Source organism: Garra rufa, chromosome 15 (genome assembly GCF_049309525.1).
Source record: "Garra rufa chromosome 15, GarRuf1.0, whole genome shotgun sequence".
NCBI classification, from domain to species: Eukaryota; Metazoa; Chordata; class Actinopteri; order Cypriniformes; family Cyprinidae; genus Garra; species Garra rufa.
Window position 1 is genome coordinate 19,590,879 of NC_133375.1, and position 18,355 is coordinate 19,609,233.

Genomic DNA, 18,355 nt, shown 5'->3' on the forward strand with positions numbered 1-18,355 from the left:
TATAGAAACGCATTGCTATAATCTTTTGTTGTTGTTTTTGCACTAACATGGGCATAAGATGTTTTTTTTTTAGCTATCACGTGACTGGTACGTACACTAAAACCTGACGTATACGTCGATAACTGGAAATGATGGCTGAAGACATACAGTAACGCCTTGATCTCTTGTGCTTAGTTATATTAACCAGCAGATGTCGCTGCAATAATAGTTATATATATATATATATATATATATATATATATATATATATATATATATATATATATATATATATATATATATATATATTTACATAACGGCAGTATTTTATTAGGGACATTAATTCCACACCACTTTTCCAGCTGTTAGATCTTAATAGGTTTGTATGTTTAGTAAACACTGTAAAAATTATTAGGCACACCTGTTTCTTTTAAAGACATTTAAAAGGCGACATAAAGGCCTTTAAATAAATAAAAAGAGGCCCAGAGGTCCAGGAAGCACATTTTATTTTTTTAAATATAGGATCAGTGAAGCCAGAAATCACAATTATGGTCTTGTATAGGTTAATTCGCTTTGTCATTTAGCATATGTACTCAAATCCTGATTTTACTCTATCAATGACTGTCAACAAAGAAAAGAAAAAAAAAAAAGGTTAGCATGGTTATTGCTTACCTTGACACTTTATATTAGATTAAGACCAAAGTCAGCCATATAGATAGATAGATAGATAGATAGATAGATAGATAGATAGATAGATAGATAGATGGATAGATGGATAGATGGATAGATAGATTGATTTTTTGGTATTATAGTTATGTAATATGAGTTATGAAATCCACGAGCCATTAGGGACATTTTGGTGTTTCATTTATTGACCATAGTACAGAAATAAAGCAACACTTGTCAACAGAACACAACAGGTAATGAACAGTGTAAATAAATAAATAATGGCATAAAAATGGCAACAGAAATAAACACAGTAACACTGACTATCGTTTAATCGCTGTAAGGTTTGTGTGCATGCTGTTGATTACATTATCTAAATGGTCTGTTTATAAATATGTTTTCCCTCAGCAATTTAATAAAGTGCTATATCTAACGCAATCTTGCATACAATGGTGTTACACACCGTTGCTTAAATCTTTTTCAAATTTTATATTTTTCTATTGAAATATTACATTTCAAATATAGGCATCTAAGTTTTGTCAGTCGTAATAAATGATTAAAATAAGAATAGCATAATTTATATACATGTTTATCATTTTAACACGATATCTCAACAAATGCTTTAATCGAAACACCATGAGATCATCAGAACTTTACAATACCATGAAAAAATAAAACCACTCAAATAATACAGCTTATAATCTTTCATGTCAGATGAATAAATTAGTAAGTAATCTTATTTGTATATAATGAAAATGTGGTTTTCCTGTCATGTAAAGTTAGAAGTTACAATTTCAGCTGATTTAACCATGTGAATAGATATAGTACCTCATGAATACAATACAGAAAGCAGTTGCCATGTACAATACAGTGAAATCTTCCAAGCAGTTTATTTGACTTTGTCTATAAAAAGGTACCTGACATATGCTTTTGTCTGCCATACTGATCATCGTCTGTGACTATAATTTATTGTAAAGAACTGACAAACCATTGCAAAATTTAAAGTGAATTAGCTTTTTCCTTGCCAGCATGCATTCTCCATGCAAGTGCATTTTTATCCTCTCAAGGGGCTAAAGACAATGATTTAAGACAATATTGTATTGCAAGAGAAAATGAGACTTTCTGCAGAGGTTCTCCAAAGGTTCCTAGTTGTTTACTCGCTGCAACACACTAGCACAAGAAATATAGTTATAAGCAGGCCCACACATAATTCACAGAAAGTTCAGCGACTTCCACAGAATTGGAACATCTGTCATTCACACTCATTGTGTTTTTATTAAATACTTTGAATATTTTGAGCTTTTACTGTATTTAAATCCATACTGCAGAAAGATTTTATCCCAGAAAATGCTAAGGAAAAAGCTTCTGATTCTGAGGAAACAGATTTTAAGGTAAAGCATATGTGCTCATATTTTCTAATAAGTACTGTACATTGCTTTTTATTCCATAAGCAACTTGTATTAATTCTAATTTTTAGTGCCAGACAGAAAACCAATAAATATAGTCTCACTATTAAAATACATATCTAAAAACATTAGTCATTTAGGTTTTATATAGCAAAAGCTTGATACTGGATGCATAGGATTATATAATATCATCTAGAAGGTGTGGTGCTCCAACCCAATCGAGCATCCTTGGTTCAGACGCTGCCATGATCATACACATGAACTGCTTTCCGGTCCTCTTGTCAATGGGATAGATGGTGGTGGGGGTGAATCTTTTGTTGCTCTCAACAAACTCACAAAGCTGGTTGTATATTTGTGGAAACTCGTGGCGGAGGAATACACCTCGGGTACGAAGCTCCCTCTGAATGTTAATGAAACAAATCTCTCTTGCTTTCCTGCCCTCTTGCCCCTCCTTGTCGATGTCGGATGTCCCAGGGGGTGGGGTGAGAATCAAAGTCTCCATTTCACATTCTTTCTTAAAGATTTTCTTATCTGGGCTTGAGGAGGCCAACGAGACCTTGGCATACTTGCGAACTGTTGGCATTTGTAATTTGGGTGAGGGAATTTTAGGCACTAAGTCTCCAACAGCAATGGATACATTCAAGAGGAAACATTCAGTGGGGTCATATTCCTTGCCTGCATTCTGCAACTCTTTGCAGTATTGCCCAAGGTTGTCTTTGAAGCTGTCCAACTCTCGAAGGGACAGATATGTTGGAGAGATGGTAAGGCTGTCAAGCCCAACTTGAATAAAGTTATCTGCACACCCAGGGTTCGGAAAACCCAAGAACAGAACTCCTCTCCCACGGGATAGATACCCTACCCTAGCAATTCGCGAGAAAGCTTTATGAATGTCAGTGTTCTCTCGACAGTGTTTTAGTATGTGTCTGCAAACACTACTAATGCGTCCATAAAGACAGTTCTCCTTATGCGTTTCCCAGTCTTCTCGCCTACAGTTTCTAGAACAGTAGTAGGTGTAACAACTGTGGCAGGACTTGAAGTACAAGCAGGCATTGAATGTAGTGTCTTTGCGTAAGCACTTCCTGTTGGAGCACACCATAGTGTCATCCTCCTCTGCAATATGGTTCAAAGAGACATCCTCAACACTCCTCGGAAAACCCTCGCAACCACTGTCTGGGTCTTTAAATGTGTCTGGGCTGGTCTTAGAAGAATCTGTTTGAGTGTTCAAAAGTCCTGAATCCTCTTGATCTATGTCGCGCTTCCCTTCTTTGGTGTCGTCATCTTGAATCAATTGTTTGAGCTGGTCTATCAGATCTTTACTTGGTCTTCTGCTATTTTGAGGTTTGTAATCAATGACTAGGTCGGCTAGCAGCTCATCAAGCTGTTCGAGGCTTTGCTGCAGGGAGTAATTATTGTTCTTCCTCTCTGCGGATTCTGGTGTGTTTGTTTGTCTTTGTAAGTTGTGCAAGTTTGCCGTTTGACACCGCCCTGTATTTTTGGTATTCCAGCTGCTAGTTCCTCCATCCCTCTTGTTGTTATTTGCTGCACGAATGTCGTTGTCAGTAATTGTAATCTCCGGGGTTACAAACCATTGCCCCCTCGCAGTGTTTTGTCTGTCTCCGGCACACTTTTCTAAGCAATTTTCAGAGAGGGACAGGGCAGCGTACCTTCTCGGTGAACTAGAAAGGTTCACAATAACTGGTTGTTGAGTGTTATTCGAAGTAACTCCTGGCCTTCCGTGATTGAGAAGGTTCTCGTAACTCCTGCCTCGTGAAACACCATGTTCTCTGTCCATATGAGGGATAATAATATTGTCCCAGGATTTTGAATAGTTCCGGACATCTGCTCCTAAACGACTTGGCTCGGTAAAGTCATTGGGATACCAAGGACTCATCGATGGCACTCGTTGAGGAGTGGTCTGTGAGGATGCATACTGACTGGAATATGTAGCAATGCTTGACCGGTTCCAGTCATCAGAAAACACCTGGGACATACGTGGCCGCCGCCGTCCCTCCGTATGATATCCTCTCATAGGAATGTGTAAGTCTGCTGGATAATGGCAAGGCCGTGTATAAAACATCTTTGAGGACTCAGAGGGACAAGCATATGCTCTTGGATCCTCCTGAAAGTATGTTTCACTCTGAGGGGTGGATATGAAGTATGGCCCTGGCTCACTTACTGAATATGGTCTACCGTAGAACGGATCCAAGGGTTCGCGATGGGAATCTGCATAGTATGAACGCACAGGCAACGTATGAACCCAGCGAGTCCTTGGGTCGAGTACATACTGACTACTAATGGATGGATTTTGGCTGTTGCTGCTGTTAATACTGTACTGGTCATCCTGATAATATGCCCGACTCGGTTGGTGAACTGGATACCTGCAGGGATCGTCTGTGTAGAAGAACTTGGTTGGGATGTTGGGATTGGACAAGGTTCTGTACTCCCTTGGGTCTCTAGGAGAAGTCCGTCCAAAAGGGATCTCTCCAGATTGAACGTAACTCCCAGACAAGCTGTTGGGATATTGATATGCTTGCCTGTAGTCCATGTTGTAACACTCACTAGGAGTAGGCGTTCTAGAGGTGGACACCTGACTTGGAAATGAGACGTTCCTGATCCCTGATGTTGAGGAAAGCTGCCAGGGAACATTACTCCGGTGAGTAGGCATCTTCCGTGCAGTGTGCTGGAGAACTGAGGCGTCTGGCTTAATATCAACACGGCATCTGACGTGGGGAGTATTAGCTTGTTTCTCTTGTCTGCTCTCCTCAAAACAATCAGAAACATAGAGGGGTGTGTGGGGTTGTAACTTGATTGGATGAACCTCATTAACTAAAGCCCTGTTAGAATGAGAGGGGTCTCGATTTGGCAAACTTTCAGATCTCTTTTGGGGGTCCACTGGAGATCGACGCCTAATGGTTGTAGGTGGAGAAACTGTGATGGGAACAGGTGTCAGGGTGGCTCGAACTCTCTGAGCACTTTTGGAGCGAGGCTTGCCATGAACGCTAGTCCTTGCTGTCTCTGTGTTTTTGTCTGTGCTGATTTGTTGATGGGAGAGTCTTGAGTTGAACAGATCTGGTGAGGAAAAGCGTAAGTGTCCTTGCTGTCCAATGCCATTCCAGACTGCATCCTTGCTAACTGTTTGCTGATCAGACCTGTAGGGATACTCCATGGACGAGGGAAAGTCCTTTGGGTCATCCAGTGACTCAATGAAGTCAAAGCTACGACAATGTCTTTTGTTAATGGTTTCGAAGTTTTGATCCAGTGGGCCAACCATTTGGGAATCACATTGCTTAGAAGATCCAGAACACTTTGAGAGCCCACAGTTAGGGCTGATTTTTATGTCTTGATATAAAGTTGATGTTAATATGTCAGGGGGATCCGTCCGTGTCATCTTAAATGGACCCCCGTTATATCCCCCCTCAGTCAGTTTCTCCTAGAGAGAATGAAAAAAAAGCATTAATAGTTAGCCATTTTATTTAATAAAAGTATTTAAATAGATGAATATTATGGGTAAAGGATTTCATTTGAAGTCTGAAAATGACCCACTTATGCTTAGAAAAGTCCATAATATATTAAAGAGAAGATAGAGCGTAATTTTATGGCTTATCATTGGATTTGCAAGATGCTTCACAAATGATTTTGCTTTACAAGGCATTTATTGGACCACTATTATGTACTGTTATGTACAAAGCACATGAGTAAATTATAGGCATCATTTACATATCTGCCAAAGGGAAAAAGACTAATGCCATGGCACTAAAATAGGGTTCTATGATTTCTGTGATGTGGAGAGAGTCACTTCTTTTGAGAAAAAATTTACGTCATTTGAAGGTCTTCACAGCAACCCGTCAAAATAAAAGTTTGGTTTAACTTGAAGAAACTGTGACAGAAATATATTACTTAATGCAATGATAATACTACTATTAATAATACAATTATTTAAACATTTTTAAAGAATATTTTTCTGAAAATTATTTACCAGAATTTATTTACCAGAAAAATGTAAATACCCAACACAGAATTTCTGAAATATAAAAATGTAAAATATAAATAAAAAAATATTAAATATAAAAACAATTAAAATGGAATCCAGAAAATTAATGAAAACACAGACTTTGGTAAAAATAAACTAAACGTATTTCATAGGCCCGTAAAAATATAATTTTTGTTAAACTTTTAATAAATTGCTGTTAAACTGTTTTAAGTTTTCATGATTTTTTAAAAATCAGACATGCTTTTTGAATAATATTTTTAATTTAACCATTTAAGCAGAGTCTAGACAAATTAAAAAAGAAAGGAGTTTGGAAAAAGATAAAATGGAATTTGGTCCAAAAACAAAATGGATTTCATAGGGCCCTACTAAGACATGTTAAAGAAAGTAGTAGATGAAAAACATGGCAAAGTTTAAAGGATAATCACATCTGTATTATCTAAATATTCTATCTATTCTATCAGTTCAGTGAAAAAATATAAGAATAAGACAGTACAATATCTTCACAATTAGAATCAATGTAAATGGTATCCTTCTGCTAAATGCCATGTCATGCATAAACATCAGTCTGTGCACAAAAATCACAGAATGCTAAACAAATAAAATAACACTGAATGGGAAAATCTGAATTAATTATGAAGATGGAGGCCTTGCAGCATCTCAGGAGAATAAATTAGTGTATAAGAAAACTCAGTGAAGGATAAAACAGTCCTCTGTAAAACATAACTTTCATTTTTCCCTCTATCTTATGTTATTAAAGTTCTTAAACACATGATACAATGCAATTATATTTGGGATCTCTCTGTTTTTGCACATCTATTTTTAACATTATATTATAGATTATAATATGAATTAAGGAATAAAAATTATTCGAAAATGAAAAAGTCTTTAAGATGTAATCATTTAGTTCTATCAACACAGAGTCTTGCAAAAAGTACACACACAGTTTTACCGCATTCTACTGCAACAGCTCTGCTCCTGCCCATTAATAATAGTGCCACTCTGGTCTATGGGGAAATAAAATGAATAGACTGGAAATAAGGTTAAAAAAGGAGAGCATATACACTAGTAAATGTCAGATGGTAGTTTCACCATAGATTCTAGACGTGGAACATGGTTCATTTAGAATGCAGAGGATCTGTTCTGATCCCAGAATTCAGTTTCAGCAGGGCCTAAGATTGCTTAGAAACACATAAGAACCTTGCAAGTAATTCATCTGTGCACATTCTATATTTATGCCTGCTCTGATTTTCTCTGCTCCTCAGTACTTTGCTCTCTTGAGTCTGGCTTCCTTTGTCCTATTAAATATTTGCATTTCAGAACAAAGAATCATTTCAATTGTGTTTATCTAAAGCATGCTTCTGTGTATGACACTATTCAATTACAGTTTTTTTTTTTTTTTTCACTGAATGTTTACCAGTGGTCAAATTATATAACTTGTTATTTATCCAGCTGACAGCAAAATGTCGGCCCATGTCTGTCTGTGCACTGTATTAAGCTCCAAGCTTTGTATCATGGCTATACAAATTAGATTGTGTTTACATAATATAAATGTTATTGAATTTGATTGCCTATTTATTCTGAGATACAGTAGAACATCTGTGCAATATTTGCAAAGGGTTAGGAGCTAATTTTGAGGTTACTTACAATGTTTGGCTTTTCAGGGATTTTTTAAATGACAGTAGGAGCTACGAAGCCCCACTTACTGGCTACCTCCTTTCAGCCAATCCTGAAAACCATCTGTTCATCCTGCTGAGAGAGGACTGTCGAGCAGTCTCAACACACACACAATCACACCTTCACTCTTTTTACTGGATTCATTTAGAATAGAACTAGATTCTTAGCTTTTTAACATATTACTGCATTGTAATTGTATTTTTGCACACTGCCAAGTTCTTCGTACACTGTGAGGCAAATTAAAAGCACAGTAAAAAACAAGTGTTAAGTGCCTAGGGTTGCACACTAAGTCGTATTTCAACCGTGTTCATGATTTCTGCTTCTCTTGGTTAATTAAACATAATTTGCCCACTGGTTATTTATCCTGAAAAGGTTTCATTTTCATTTGACATTTGCGTTATCTTGCATTGGTAACAAGACTCCTCAGGCTTTCATGCTTGCCAAATTTAAGAGCCCAAATCCCCAATAAATAGATATTTTTCCAACCAGTGTTTTAATTACTCTAAACCTGGCAACCTAAATCTGCAAGCAAACCTCAGGGATGAACTACAATACATCTGGACATGAATCTCAGCTATAGTGTGGTTGCTATAGATTGTAGTTGTTTTTAGAAAAAATTTAACATACACTCTTAAAAATAATGTTTCCAAAAAGGTGTTTTTGCAGTGATGCCATACAAGAACCATTTTTGGTTCCACAAAGAATCTTTTAGTGAACAGTTCCTAAAAGAACATACTGAAAATCTAAAGAACCTTTTTCGACTATAAAGAACCTTTCTGCATTTGTAAGGTTCTATGGATGTTCAAGGTTCTTCAATAAAAAATGTCAGGGGTTTAGTTGTAGAGAGAAGCTTTTGTTGTACCAGTTTAATACATCAGGAACCTAGATGAAGTAAAATAATAAACCATGCAGGTTTATGTTCAGCCCTATTCATTGTGCAGCCCTATAAGTAACACTACCAGTCAAAAGTTTTTGAACAGCAAGGATTTTTATTGTTTATTAAAGAAGTCTCTTCTGCTCACCAAGCCTGCATTTATTTAATCCAAAGTACAGCAAAAACAGTAAAATTTTGAAATATTTTTACTATTTAAAATAACTTTTCTATTGGAATATATTTTAAAAATTATTCCTAGGATTTCAAAGCTGGATTACTCCAGTCACATGATCCTTCAATCATTCTGATATTCTGATTTGCTACTCAAACATTTATTATTATTATATGTTGAAAACAGCCGAATAGAATTCTTTCAGGTTTACAAACTTTTGTAACATTTTAAATGTCTTTATCATCACTTTTGATCAATCTAATGCATCCTTGCTAATTAAAAGTATTTATTTCTATGATTTCTTTCCCCCCAAAAAACAAAAACAAAACTATACTGACTCCAAGCTTTTGAATGGTACAGTGTATAATGTTATAAAAGCTTTTTAATTCAGATAAATGATGACCTCCGGATCTTTCTCTCATCAAAGAATCCTGAAGATGTACTCAACTGTTTTAAATATTGATAATAATAATAAAAATGTTTCTTGAGTAGCAAATCAGCATATTACAATGATTTCTGAAGAATCATGTGACACTGAAGTCTGGAGTTATGATGCTAAAAATGTAGCTTTGATCAATAAAAATATTCAAATAGAAAACAGTTCTTTTAAATAGTAAAAATATTTCACAATGTTAATGTTTTTGCTGTACTTTGGATCAAAAAATTGCAGGCTTGATGAGCTGAAGAGACTTATTTAAAAAACATTAAAAATCTTACTGTTCAAAAATTTTTGATGGGTAGTCTATATAGTAGAGCTAATTTCTGATTAGAAATAAACCTATCATGAAAATGTTTTTATTCTATATCAAATATTAACAATAACATAAACTTGGATGAGTATTTTTGTGCATCCCTTTTTTGGGGATGGACTGACTCACAATATCTGCAGACAGTCCTCATCTCAGAAGATCTCAGACAGACATTACCGCTTGGACATAAAGGATAATAAAACTCCAGCGGAGCTCAGATCAGATCTGCTGCGGCTCTGTGATTGATGCAGCTGGGACTAGATGACTTCCACGACTATTGTATTACATGTCTACTGGGAACAATTTTCGAGCACAAACAAAAATGGCACTTTAAAGTGCACTAAGCACTTCATCTACTTTCAGAAGCATTTTCTCCAGTGTCTCTGCAGCCAGAGGTGAACAGCCCCCTGTGTTTGGCTGAAAACCCCTAACTACTCTGTGTCTCAAAATCTTGAATGCCGTTTGAGCCGCTCCATTTACCAATTGTTAAAGAGAGCTGAATCGCACATTTTAAAAGCTATTTATAAAACACTGTCACTCATGGCAAATGCTTACGAATCAGGTTCCTTTGGGCTGCCATTTTCACTGGTTCTGTTTCTAGCTGACTAAGGGTGTAAGTGTCCTCTTGGTGAGCTAATATCTGCCCACCATCTCTCACTATCCATCTCCTTCGCTCTTAACACTGTAGGTCACAAAAGGAGAAGTAACATAAAAGCTGGTGCTGATAAGCTTGGTGATTATGCATATTATTAGGTCCACAAATCACATATAATTAAATAATACTGCATCACCCCTATTTGACCCACCTCTGTGTACAGTATTAGATTACACTGAATCACTGAGAATATAAAAAGATATTTTCCTTCAGTCAGCAAATGCTTTTTGCCCATCTAACCAGCATTTAGCAATAATTCAGAAGGGCGCAATAATTTAAAAGGAACGTTCCACAAATAGAAATATAATGAGGACAGAAAATAGAGCATGAGAGAGAGTTTTAAGGGCATTGTCATTTTCCTTTTAGATTAAAACATCACAAGCCAAACATTGCGTCCATCTTGGGCAATGTGGATGTTAATAATTCCCTTCTTCCTTTATGCAAGGTGGCTGATCAGCAGGCATTTTCACAGCTAGCAGCAGTGCTAGTACCTGTGACTGAGACCTGACTGCTGTCGCACAGTCAATCACCACCCGTCTGACACTTCCATCACCGTCTGCCAAGGCTAGCTTCCTCTCACTTCTTAACCAGCATTCAATCTTGAAAACAACCACTTAGGATATATACGAATGCACATACATTTGCAAGGGAAGGCATTTGAGTTCACCAGGGTTTCTGAATAAACTGGTCATAAAATATTAGGCAACCCAGGCCTCTATATACATTTCTGCAACACTATAATTACGTACTGCATGTTTCGAAGTGAAATGCCCAGAGAGTTGTGCTAAAACACATTTAATAAGTGACCATGGCACATTTTTATTATGTTGGCACAGGCACGTATTGCTGTGTTTTTTATGATGCTTAAGGTATGTATTGTGGTTGTTAGAATTCAAACATCCGGGGAGTCTCGATAAAGGTTAATGCTCTATCATGTTGGAAATACACCAACACCCTACACCAACAAATGCAATGTTAAAAAATGAATTTTTTAATCTAATTAATTCCATTATGTCTTGATTTATTAATTGATCAAGATCTTAATCTTAATTAATTTAATTAATCGCAATTTAAATTTGGCTGTGAAATGACACACAAGATTAATTAAAGCGATTATTGTGTTAAATTAGAAAGTATTAAGTAGAAATTACAAACAGTAGCTTTAGGAAGAAATATTTTATTTGATTCAACATAACATTTATAACACACAAATGTGGAACATAAAATTTTATGGAACAAAAAATTTAAGTCCAAAGTTACAAATAGTATTCTTTTTCAGCTTTTTCTCTTTTTTTGTCAATGAAATGATACTCTAAATAAGAAACTGCCAGCAGGTGGTGGTAAATGTAATTAATTTGATTCATTTAAACTGCTGATTCATTCCGGAATTAAGTAAACGGTTCATTTTATGAATAGGCCATTGAATCATTGGATTCGTTCAAAACGTGGATTCATTCAGAAACTAAAAAACGCTATGTTGCTCACAGATGCATATTAGTTCTACAGTAGCTTTAAAGGTAATTTTTTTCTCTGCAAAATTGAGCAAAACAGACAGACGGTTAAAATATAACAAACAGTTAAAATTAGTGGTGGGCCGTTATCGGCGTTAACGTGCTGCGTTAACGTGAGACTCTTATCGGGCGATAAAAAAAATATCGCCGTTAATCTATTCTCAAAGTTGGGTTGGGAGCTGGGTCTAAACTACGCAAGATATGATAACTTTCACCTTGATATTTTAGCGCGGATGACGTATACCTAGTCGAATTGCACTGTAGGGGGCGAGAACGAGTCTTCAACTTCTGTGAAATTACCACATCAAATGAGACGTGCAAACATGGATGCAGTTATGAAGCCGCTTCAGGGCAGGTGCGTTGCTAGACCCTTTTTACTGGGGCACGTGAGTTATAATTTACTTTGATAATCCCGAAATAAAGACATTAAACTATATGCAACAACTGAATTGACGCTTCTAAAAGCAACGCAGTTTAACCCAAGACTATGCACGCAGATATCCATGCCGGTGCGCGTCTGTGCAGCACGCGCACGTCGTGCAGCCTTTTGCGCAGAAGTACTTGGTTACACAAGTCTGTATAGGTAATTATGTTATAAATGCAATTGTCAAGCAGTTTGTGATGCATTTTGGAAACAGGAGATGAGCGCCTGATCTAATGCGCCACCTGGCCCGTTCTCGAAGACTTACTTTTAGTCATTATTTGGGTAGCACACATATTCTGAATGCCTTCATCAGAATTCAAATTAGCCATTTTAATCTAGATTAATCTAGATTAACTCCAAGATTTAATCTAGATTAATCTAGATTAAAAAAATTAATCTATGCCCACCCCTAGTTAAAATATAACAAAAAAAGTTTTTTTTTAACCTGAACTGTTGTATAAAATCACATTTAAACTTGATGATATTCGTGACAAAACAGCACTAGTGTTGGCGTTGCTCTCACTGCTCCTGTGATATCCCTCATCATATCATATAAATACTAGGCAAAATCTCAGACAGGGGCATTTTTGTTCCAATATCTTGAATTTTAAGAGCAAAACTACATTTGTGGAGTTGTTGCTGACAGCCATAATTAAAGCGCATTTGTTGAGTGTTTGATTGTAGTTAAATGTGACGCTACATAACATTGTTTACAAGTTGTTATATTGATGCATAGTCTTTTTCTATGGCTGAAACACTGATGATGTTTGAATATTGTAATAAAATGGACAGAATTTGAAATATGAGACTTACTGCAATTTATTTGATGGTAGGCCTGTTATAATGTTCTATTAACTAAAAACAGACTAGACTAATCGATTCTTGGGATATAAGAATCAACAGTTTGTAAAAAGAGAGTCAACAAAATCGAGGACTCTTTATTTTTACCCAGTTCCATAAAATATGATCTGATCTTCAACTAAAAGCATGCACACTGGACAATTATGGCCACATTTGGTGAATCCTAAAATATTCCTTTTATGCTATGCCAAAATCTGTTGTCTTTGAGGGCTAGTTTGACATGTTTTGTGACAATCGATTAATGACCACTGTGAATGAATTTTACGTTCGATGAAATTCTGCCAGTGTCAGAGTCACAGTCCTGCAGTGTGGCTTTTCTTATGACCATCAAATCAGGAATCATAAGGAAAACAGAACCTAATGACGCAAATAGTGCGACAACAACAAACCACTACTTGCTCCAAATACATCGTCTTTCATTTTTCCCATCTTTCTTTTCAAGATAAGCCATCAAAATAAACGATAGAGGTTTTGTTTGCTAGCCACAATTTCGCTTTCGAATTTAGCTTGAATGCAGGTCACCAGGGCTGTCACTAATGATTATTTTTGGTAATCGAGTAAACGGATGATTATTCTGACGAGTAATTGAGAAATTAGAAATTAGATTCAATTATTTTTTATTAATAAAAATAGACCTAAGTGAATAATAGCCTTTGAATGTACTTAAAATACATATATATATATATATATATATATATATATATATATGTGACCCTGGACCACAAAACCAGTCTTAAGTCGCTGGTGTATATTTGTAGCAATAGCCAAAAATACATTGCATGGGTCAAAATTTTTGATTTTTCTTTTATGCCAAAAATCATTAAGAAATTAAGTAAAGTTCATGTTCCATGAAGATTTTTTGTAAAATTCCTACTGTAAACATATCAAAATGTAATTTTTGATTTGTAATATGCATTGTTAAGAACCTAATTTGGACCACTTTAAAGGTGATTTTCTCAGTATTTTTGATTTTTTTGCATCCTCAGATTTCTGATTTCAAATAGATGTATCTCAGTCAAATATTGTCCTATCCTAACAAACCATACATCAATAGAAAGCTTATTTATTGAGCTTTCAAATGATGTATAAATCTCAGTTTTGTCAAATTTAACCTTATGACTGGTTTTGTGGTCCAGGGTCACATATATGGTTTTACGGAACAAAAACTTAAAATACATAATGTATTATAAACTACATTATTTGTATTATAACAATACAAATACTGCACAATCTAATCATTTTTGAATATTGACTAAACAACATTTAATTCAAATGTCCACTTAAACTTTAATATTTGGCCATTTCTTTACGACAGAACAACAACGTATTGAATACAGTATGTGGACATCAAAACATATTAACTCAGAGTGAGGGTTTAAACTTTTAATTTGAAATCACGATGAACAGTTAGCATACTGAGAAAGATATTGATGTATTCTCGTGTTTGCGTAGGTTAATAAATGATTTACCTTACAAATCTGATGAAAGGGCGCACGTTACATTCCCAGATAAACAGTATAATAAACCCAAATTCACAACAATATGCAGAAATGCTCCACACATGTATATGATAACAGTCTGTGTGAAGTAGCATTTACTGTGAATGGGGCCACTCTGAGATGCACATACGTGACCTACATGCATGTAAATAATAAAGCACACATATTAAACCTGCATCGATATATTTAATAAGTTAAACCATAGTGTTTGTGAATTCACAATAGCATTATGCTTTAATTATGATTTTTAAATGGTTTTGTGATCATGCAGCCTTAGAAAACAGTCTAATAATACGTTTTATGGATTCTCTTCTGTAGAATGCGGCACATCCAATTTTTTTGCAAGCAAAATGCAATCAAGGATTTTTTTTTAATCAAGTACTTCAATTGAATCAAGGAATCGTGACAGCCCTATAGCTCACCGTCACCAAACATGTCACAAATTGAGGATGTAAACTTCTGACAACTCTTTTTGTGTGTTTTTAACGAGTCCTTACTGTTGTACAGTTTGACATTGATGACATTCTACGGCTTATAGCTAGGATCATGTTTATATAATCTCATTAACAACAATTATAAAGGACTACTATAAATCGTACAGTGAGCACCTGGTTTTAGTCCCAATGAGAAGCACCAATTGACTTTTTACTGCAACTGTAACATAATGCAGAAAGACATCTGAAGCGAATCATTCGTGGCCGTGGGTTCACTGGATACGATGGGTCAGCTACAGACAAAATATCCTAGACTCCAAGACAGCAGAAAGTGTTAGCAGCAGTAGTTAATCTCATATGAAGCCTATCTCCTTAAATACACAACCCATTCCTCAAACAAGCTTGCAGAGTGGGTTTTTTTCTGGCCGGATATGAGGCAAAGAGGCTATATTTGGACACAATGGATAACGAGAAAGACGCATCTGAGTATCTCAGTGAAAGCAGCCCAGCTGGATGATTCTGTAGAGTTTGGGAGATTTGGAGGTGAAACTTCTTTTCCTTTCCAACAAGAAAGCTCAAAGGATTTTCAGAGGAACTAAAAGTCCAAGCAATTATACCTACCTATAATTCATATATGACCCTGGACCACAAAACCAGTCTTAAGTAGCACAGGTATATTTGTAGCCATAGGCAAAAATACATTGTATGGGTCAAAATTATCTTTTTTTTTTTTTTTTTCAAATCATTAGGATATTAAGTAAAGATCATGTTCCATGAAAATATTTTGTAAATTTCCTACCATAAATATATCAAAACTTAATTTTTAATTAGTAATATGCATAAGAACTTCATTTGGACAACTTCAAAGGTGATTTTCTCAATATTTTGATGATTTTGCACCCTCAGATTCCAGATTTTCAAATAGTTGTATCTCTGCCAAGCACTGTCCTATCTGAACAAACCATACATCAATGGAATGGGTTGTTTATTGATTTATTCAGCTTTCAGATGATGTATAAATCTCAATTTCAAAAAATGTACCCTTATGACTGGTTTTGTGGTCCAGTGTCACATATCTGTCTTAAAGTCCATTTTTTCAGCTGTTTTCATTCCACACATTTATATTTTCCTTTTAAATTGCTCTGCGAAGGTAGATTGCTGCCATTACAATCATTTTTGCCACTGGCTGATTCAGGGACCCATGAGATGAAGTTATAGCTAAAAACACACAAAATGAAAACTACCCATTTAGGTGTATGCTTTTAATATTTTTAGCATTGTAAATTTCCAGAGTCATGATGTGCACCACCTGGGGGCACTCCATCATTCTCTATCTGTTCTAGGCCATAGGAGACCGTTTTACATACTTGATGGACTAAAGATAATAGATTTAAAAGACACACACTCTGGAAAAACACATTGCTAACAATTACACTTCTTATTAAGTTAAATCAGTAAGAACAACAGCACAATCCACTCAGCCCTTGAGGGGGTGATTGTCCTTAACATTTCAATATTAAGGCACTCACGCATGTCTGTTGCCAGCAATTATACTATCTAAAACATAATGGAAAACATATTTATAACTCATGTCTCTAGTTCAAATGTTTGGATTGGAGAAAAGTGATCCAAGTGGTAGAGTAATATTGTACCACTTGATTTTCTCATTCTTTTCTCCGAACCATTGCATTTATTCAGAACAACAGGTGATTTTCTCAATATTTTGATGATTTTTGCACCCTCAGATTCCAGATTTTCAAATAGTGTTACTTTGCCAAATATTGTCCTATTCTAACAAACCAAACATCAATGGAATGGTTTGTTTATTAATTCACTTGTTTTTCTCCTTCTCTTCTCCAAACCATTGCATTTATTCAGAACAACAGGTGCAACCATATTGCTGCAGTGTATAAACTGACTCTTATGTGGGTTTTGACATTTATGGTTGATTCCGAATATAATGTTAATGCCCTGATTTGTTTGATAATCCATTGAAATATCTGTGCTACTGGGTTGTTGACGCATAACATGTTTATAATCATAATTTCAAGAGTGTATGTTAACTGCATATGAATGTTGTATAAGAGAAAGAGTTTTTTTCTCTGTTTTGACCTTCACTGGTTCACTTCAAATGGTGTTATAGCTTAAAAATTCGTTTAATAGCACAAAATGTATTCCACATAATTAATAAGGAACCATAAAAACGCTATTTTATCGAATAACTTTAACATTAGCAATAGTTTTACATGAAATATAACATGCCAAAGCTCAGGACTTGTCAAGTTCCCAAAAGTATGTCCTACTGTTAATAGGTAGCTACATTTATCCATACATACGTAGTAAACTTACTCCTCCCTATACCTTCTCCGGACAAGCACACATGCCACATGCTCTGTCGCCTGGATACCTAGCAAAACCACAAAGTCCACTATGCACAAGCTACGGACTTGCAAAGCGACGTGATTTACAAGGTCGCCACAATGCGTAACGTGTAGTATCAACATCCTCCTCGATCTCTGATACGGTCGTTAATGAATCTGACAAACATTGATGAACATGTCGTGGATTTACTGCGAAAGTGCAGCGCGAAAATGAAACCTCTGGCCATCGCAGCAAAATGTAACACAAAAGCACACTTTGTTCTCATTTATTGCTGCGGCATGAGCCCCGCACTATCGAGCATCTCTCGTAAAATGACCTAATGTCTTTCGCCGCAAAATACATCAGTAAGACTCAAAGCTACTGCGACGGTATCGGTCATACTAAGACTATTAAATTCGTACTCAGTCGTACTAAGACAAAAGTTTAGTTTTTCCAGTGTATTTGAAGCTTTTAGGAGTGTGCGCATTTATCTTACCGTCTTCATCCATAGTTAAGATCCTCAAGATGCTGATGATCTGTGGACTCATGTATCACTGACTGTTCATTTAGAGATTATGTGGTCTCCATGTCATATTAGATGCTGTAAGGTGGGCTGCATCAAACTCCTTAAGTATTGTTGTTCGCCCACGGGTCTCGGGGGCGTACTGAGATAAGACGAGGGGGTGTGACCGCATCCCTCACGCGTTGCGTTTCTTGTGTGAGATGCGCAGCGACTGCGCATGCGTGCTACGCTGGGTACGCGCTTGAACCCTGCCTGCCTGCCTGCGAGCTCGAGTGCGTGCTTGGGATGAGCACGAATCTCATGCTGGATAGGCATATGCGATGGCACAGCTTTGAGATGGGATTTTAATTATGAAGGTGTCATGTCTTGCTGGTAGGCTCCAGTAGTTATTCATTTAAAGAAGATTTTAAAGATATTTATTTATGAATTCCAAGTCTATTTATTTATTTCCCTCAGGTTATGAAGTGCAAAAAAAATAAAAACAATTAATAATATAAATATATTTTTTTATATATTTTTGACATTTTTTAATTAAAACAATTATGACCCTTTAGGCCTGCTTAAATAAATAAATAA

General features: G+C 35.9%; 1 protein-coding gene across 1 annotated transcript; it reads right to left on the reverse strand.

Annotated features, from left to right (window-relative positions):
* Positions 1 to 829: 829 nt before the first annotated feature.
* unm_hu7912 (un-named hu7912) lies at positions 830 to 17,958 on the reverse strand. The gene is made up of 2 exons (XM_073819775.1): positions 17,753 to 17,958; positions 830 to 5,481 (listed from the first exon to the last, which is right to left on the reverse strand). Exons 1-2 carry the CDS (start codon positions 17,759 to 17,761, stop codon positions 2,230 to 2,232), a joined length of 3,261 nt encoding a protein of 1,086 aa, XP_073675876.1. The 5' UTR covers positions 17,762 to 17,958; the 3' UTR covers positions 830 to 2,229.
* Between the last annotated feature and the right edge of the window lie 397 nt (positions 17,959 to 18,355).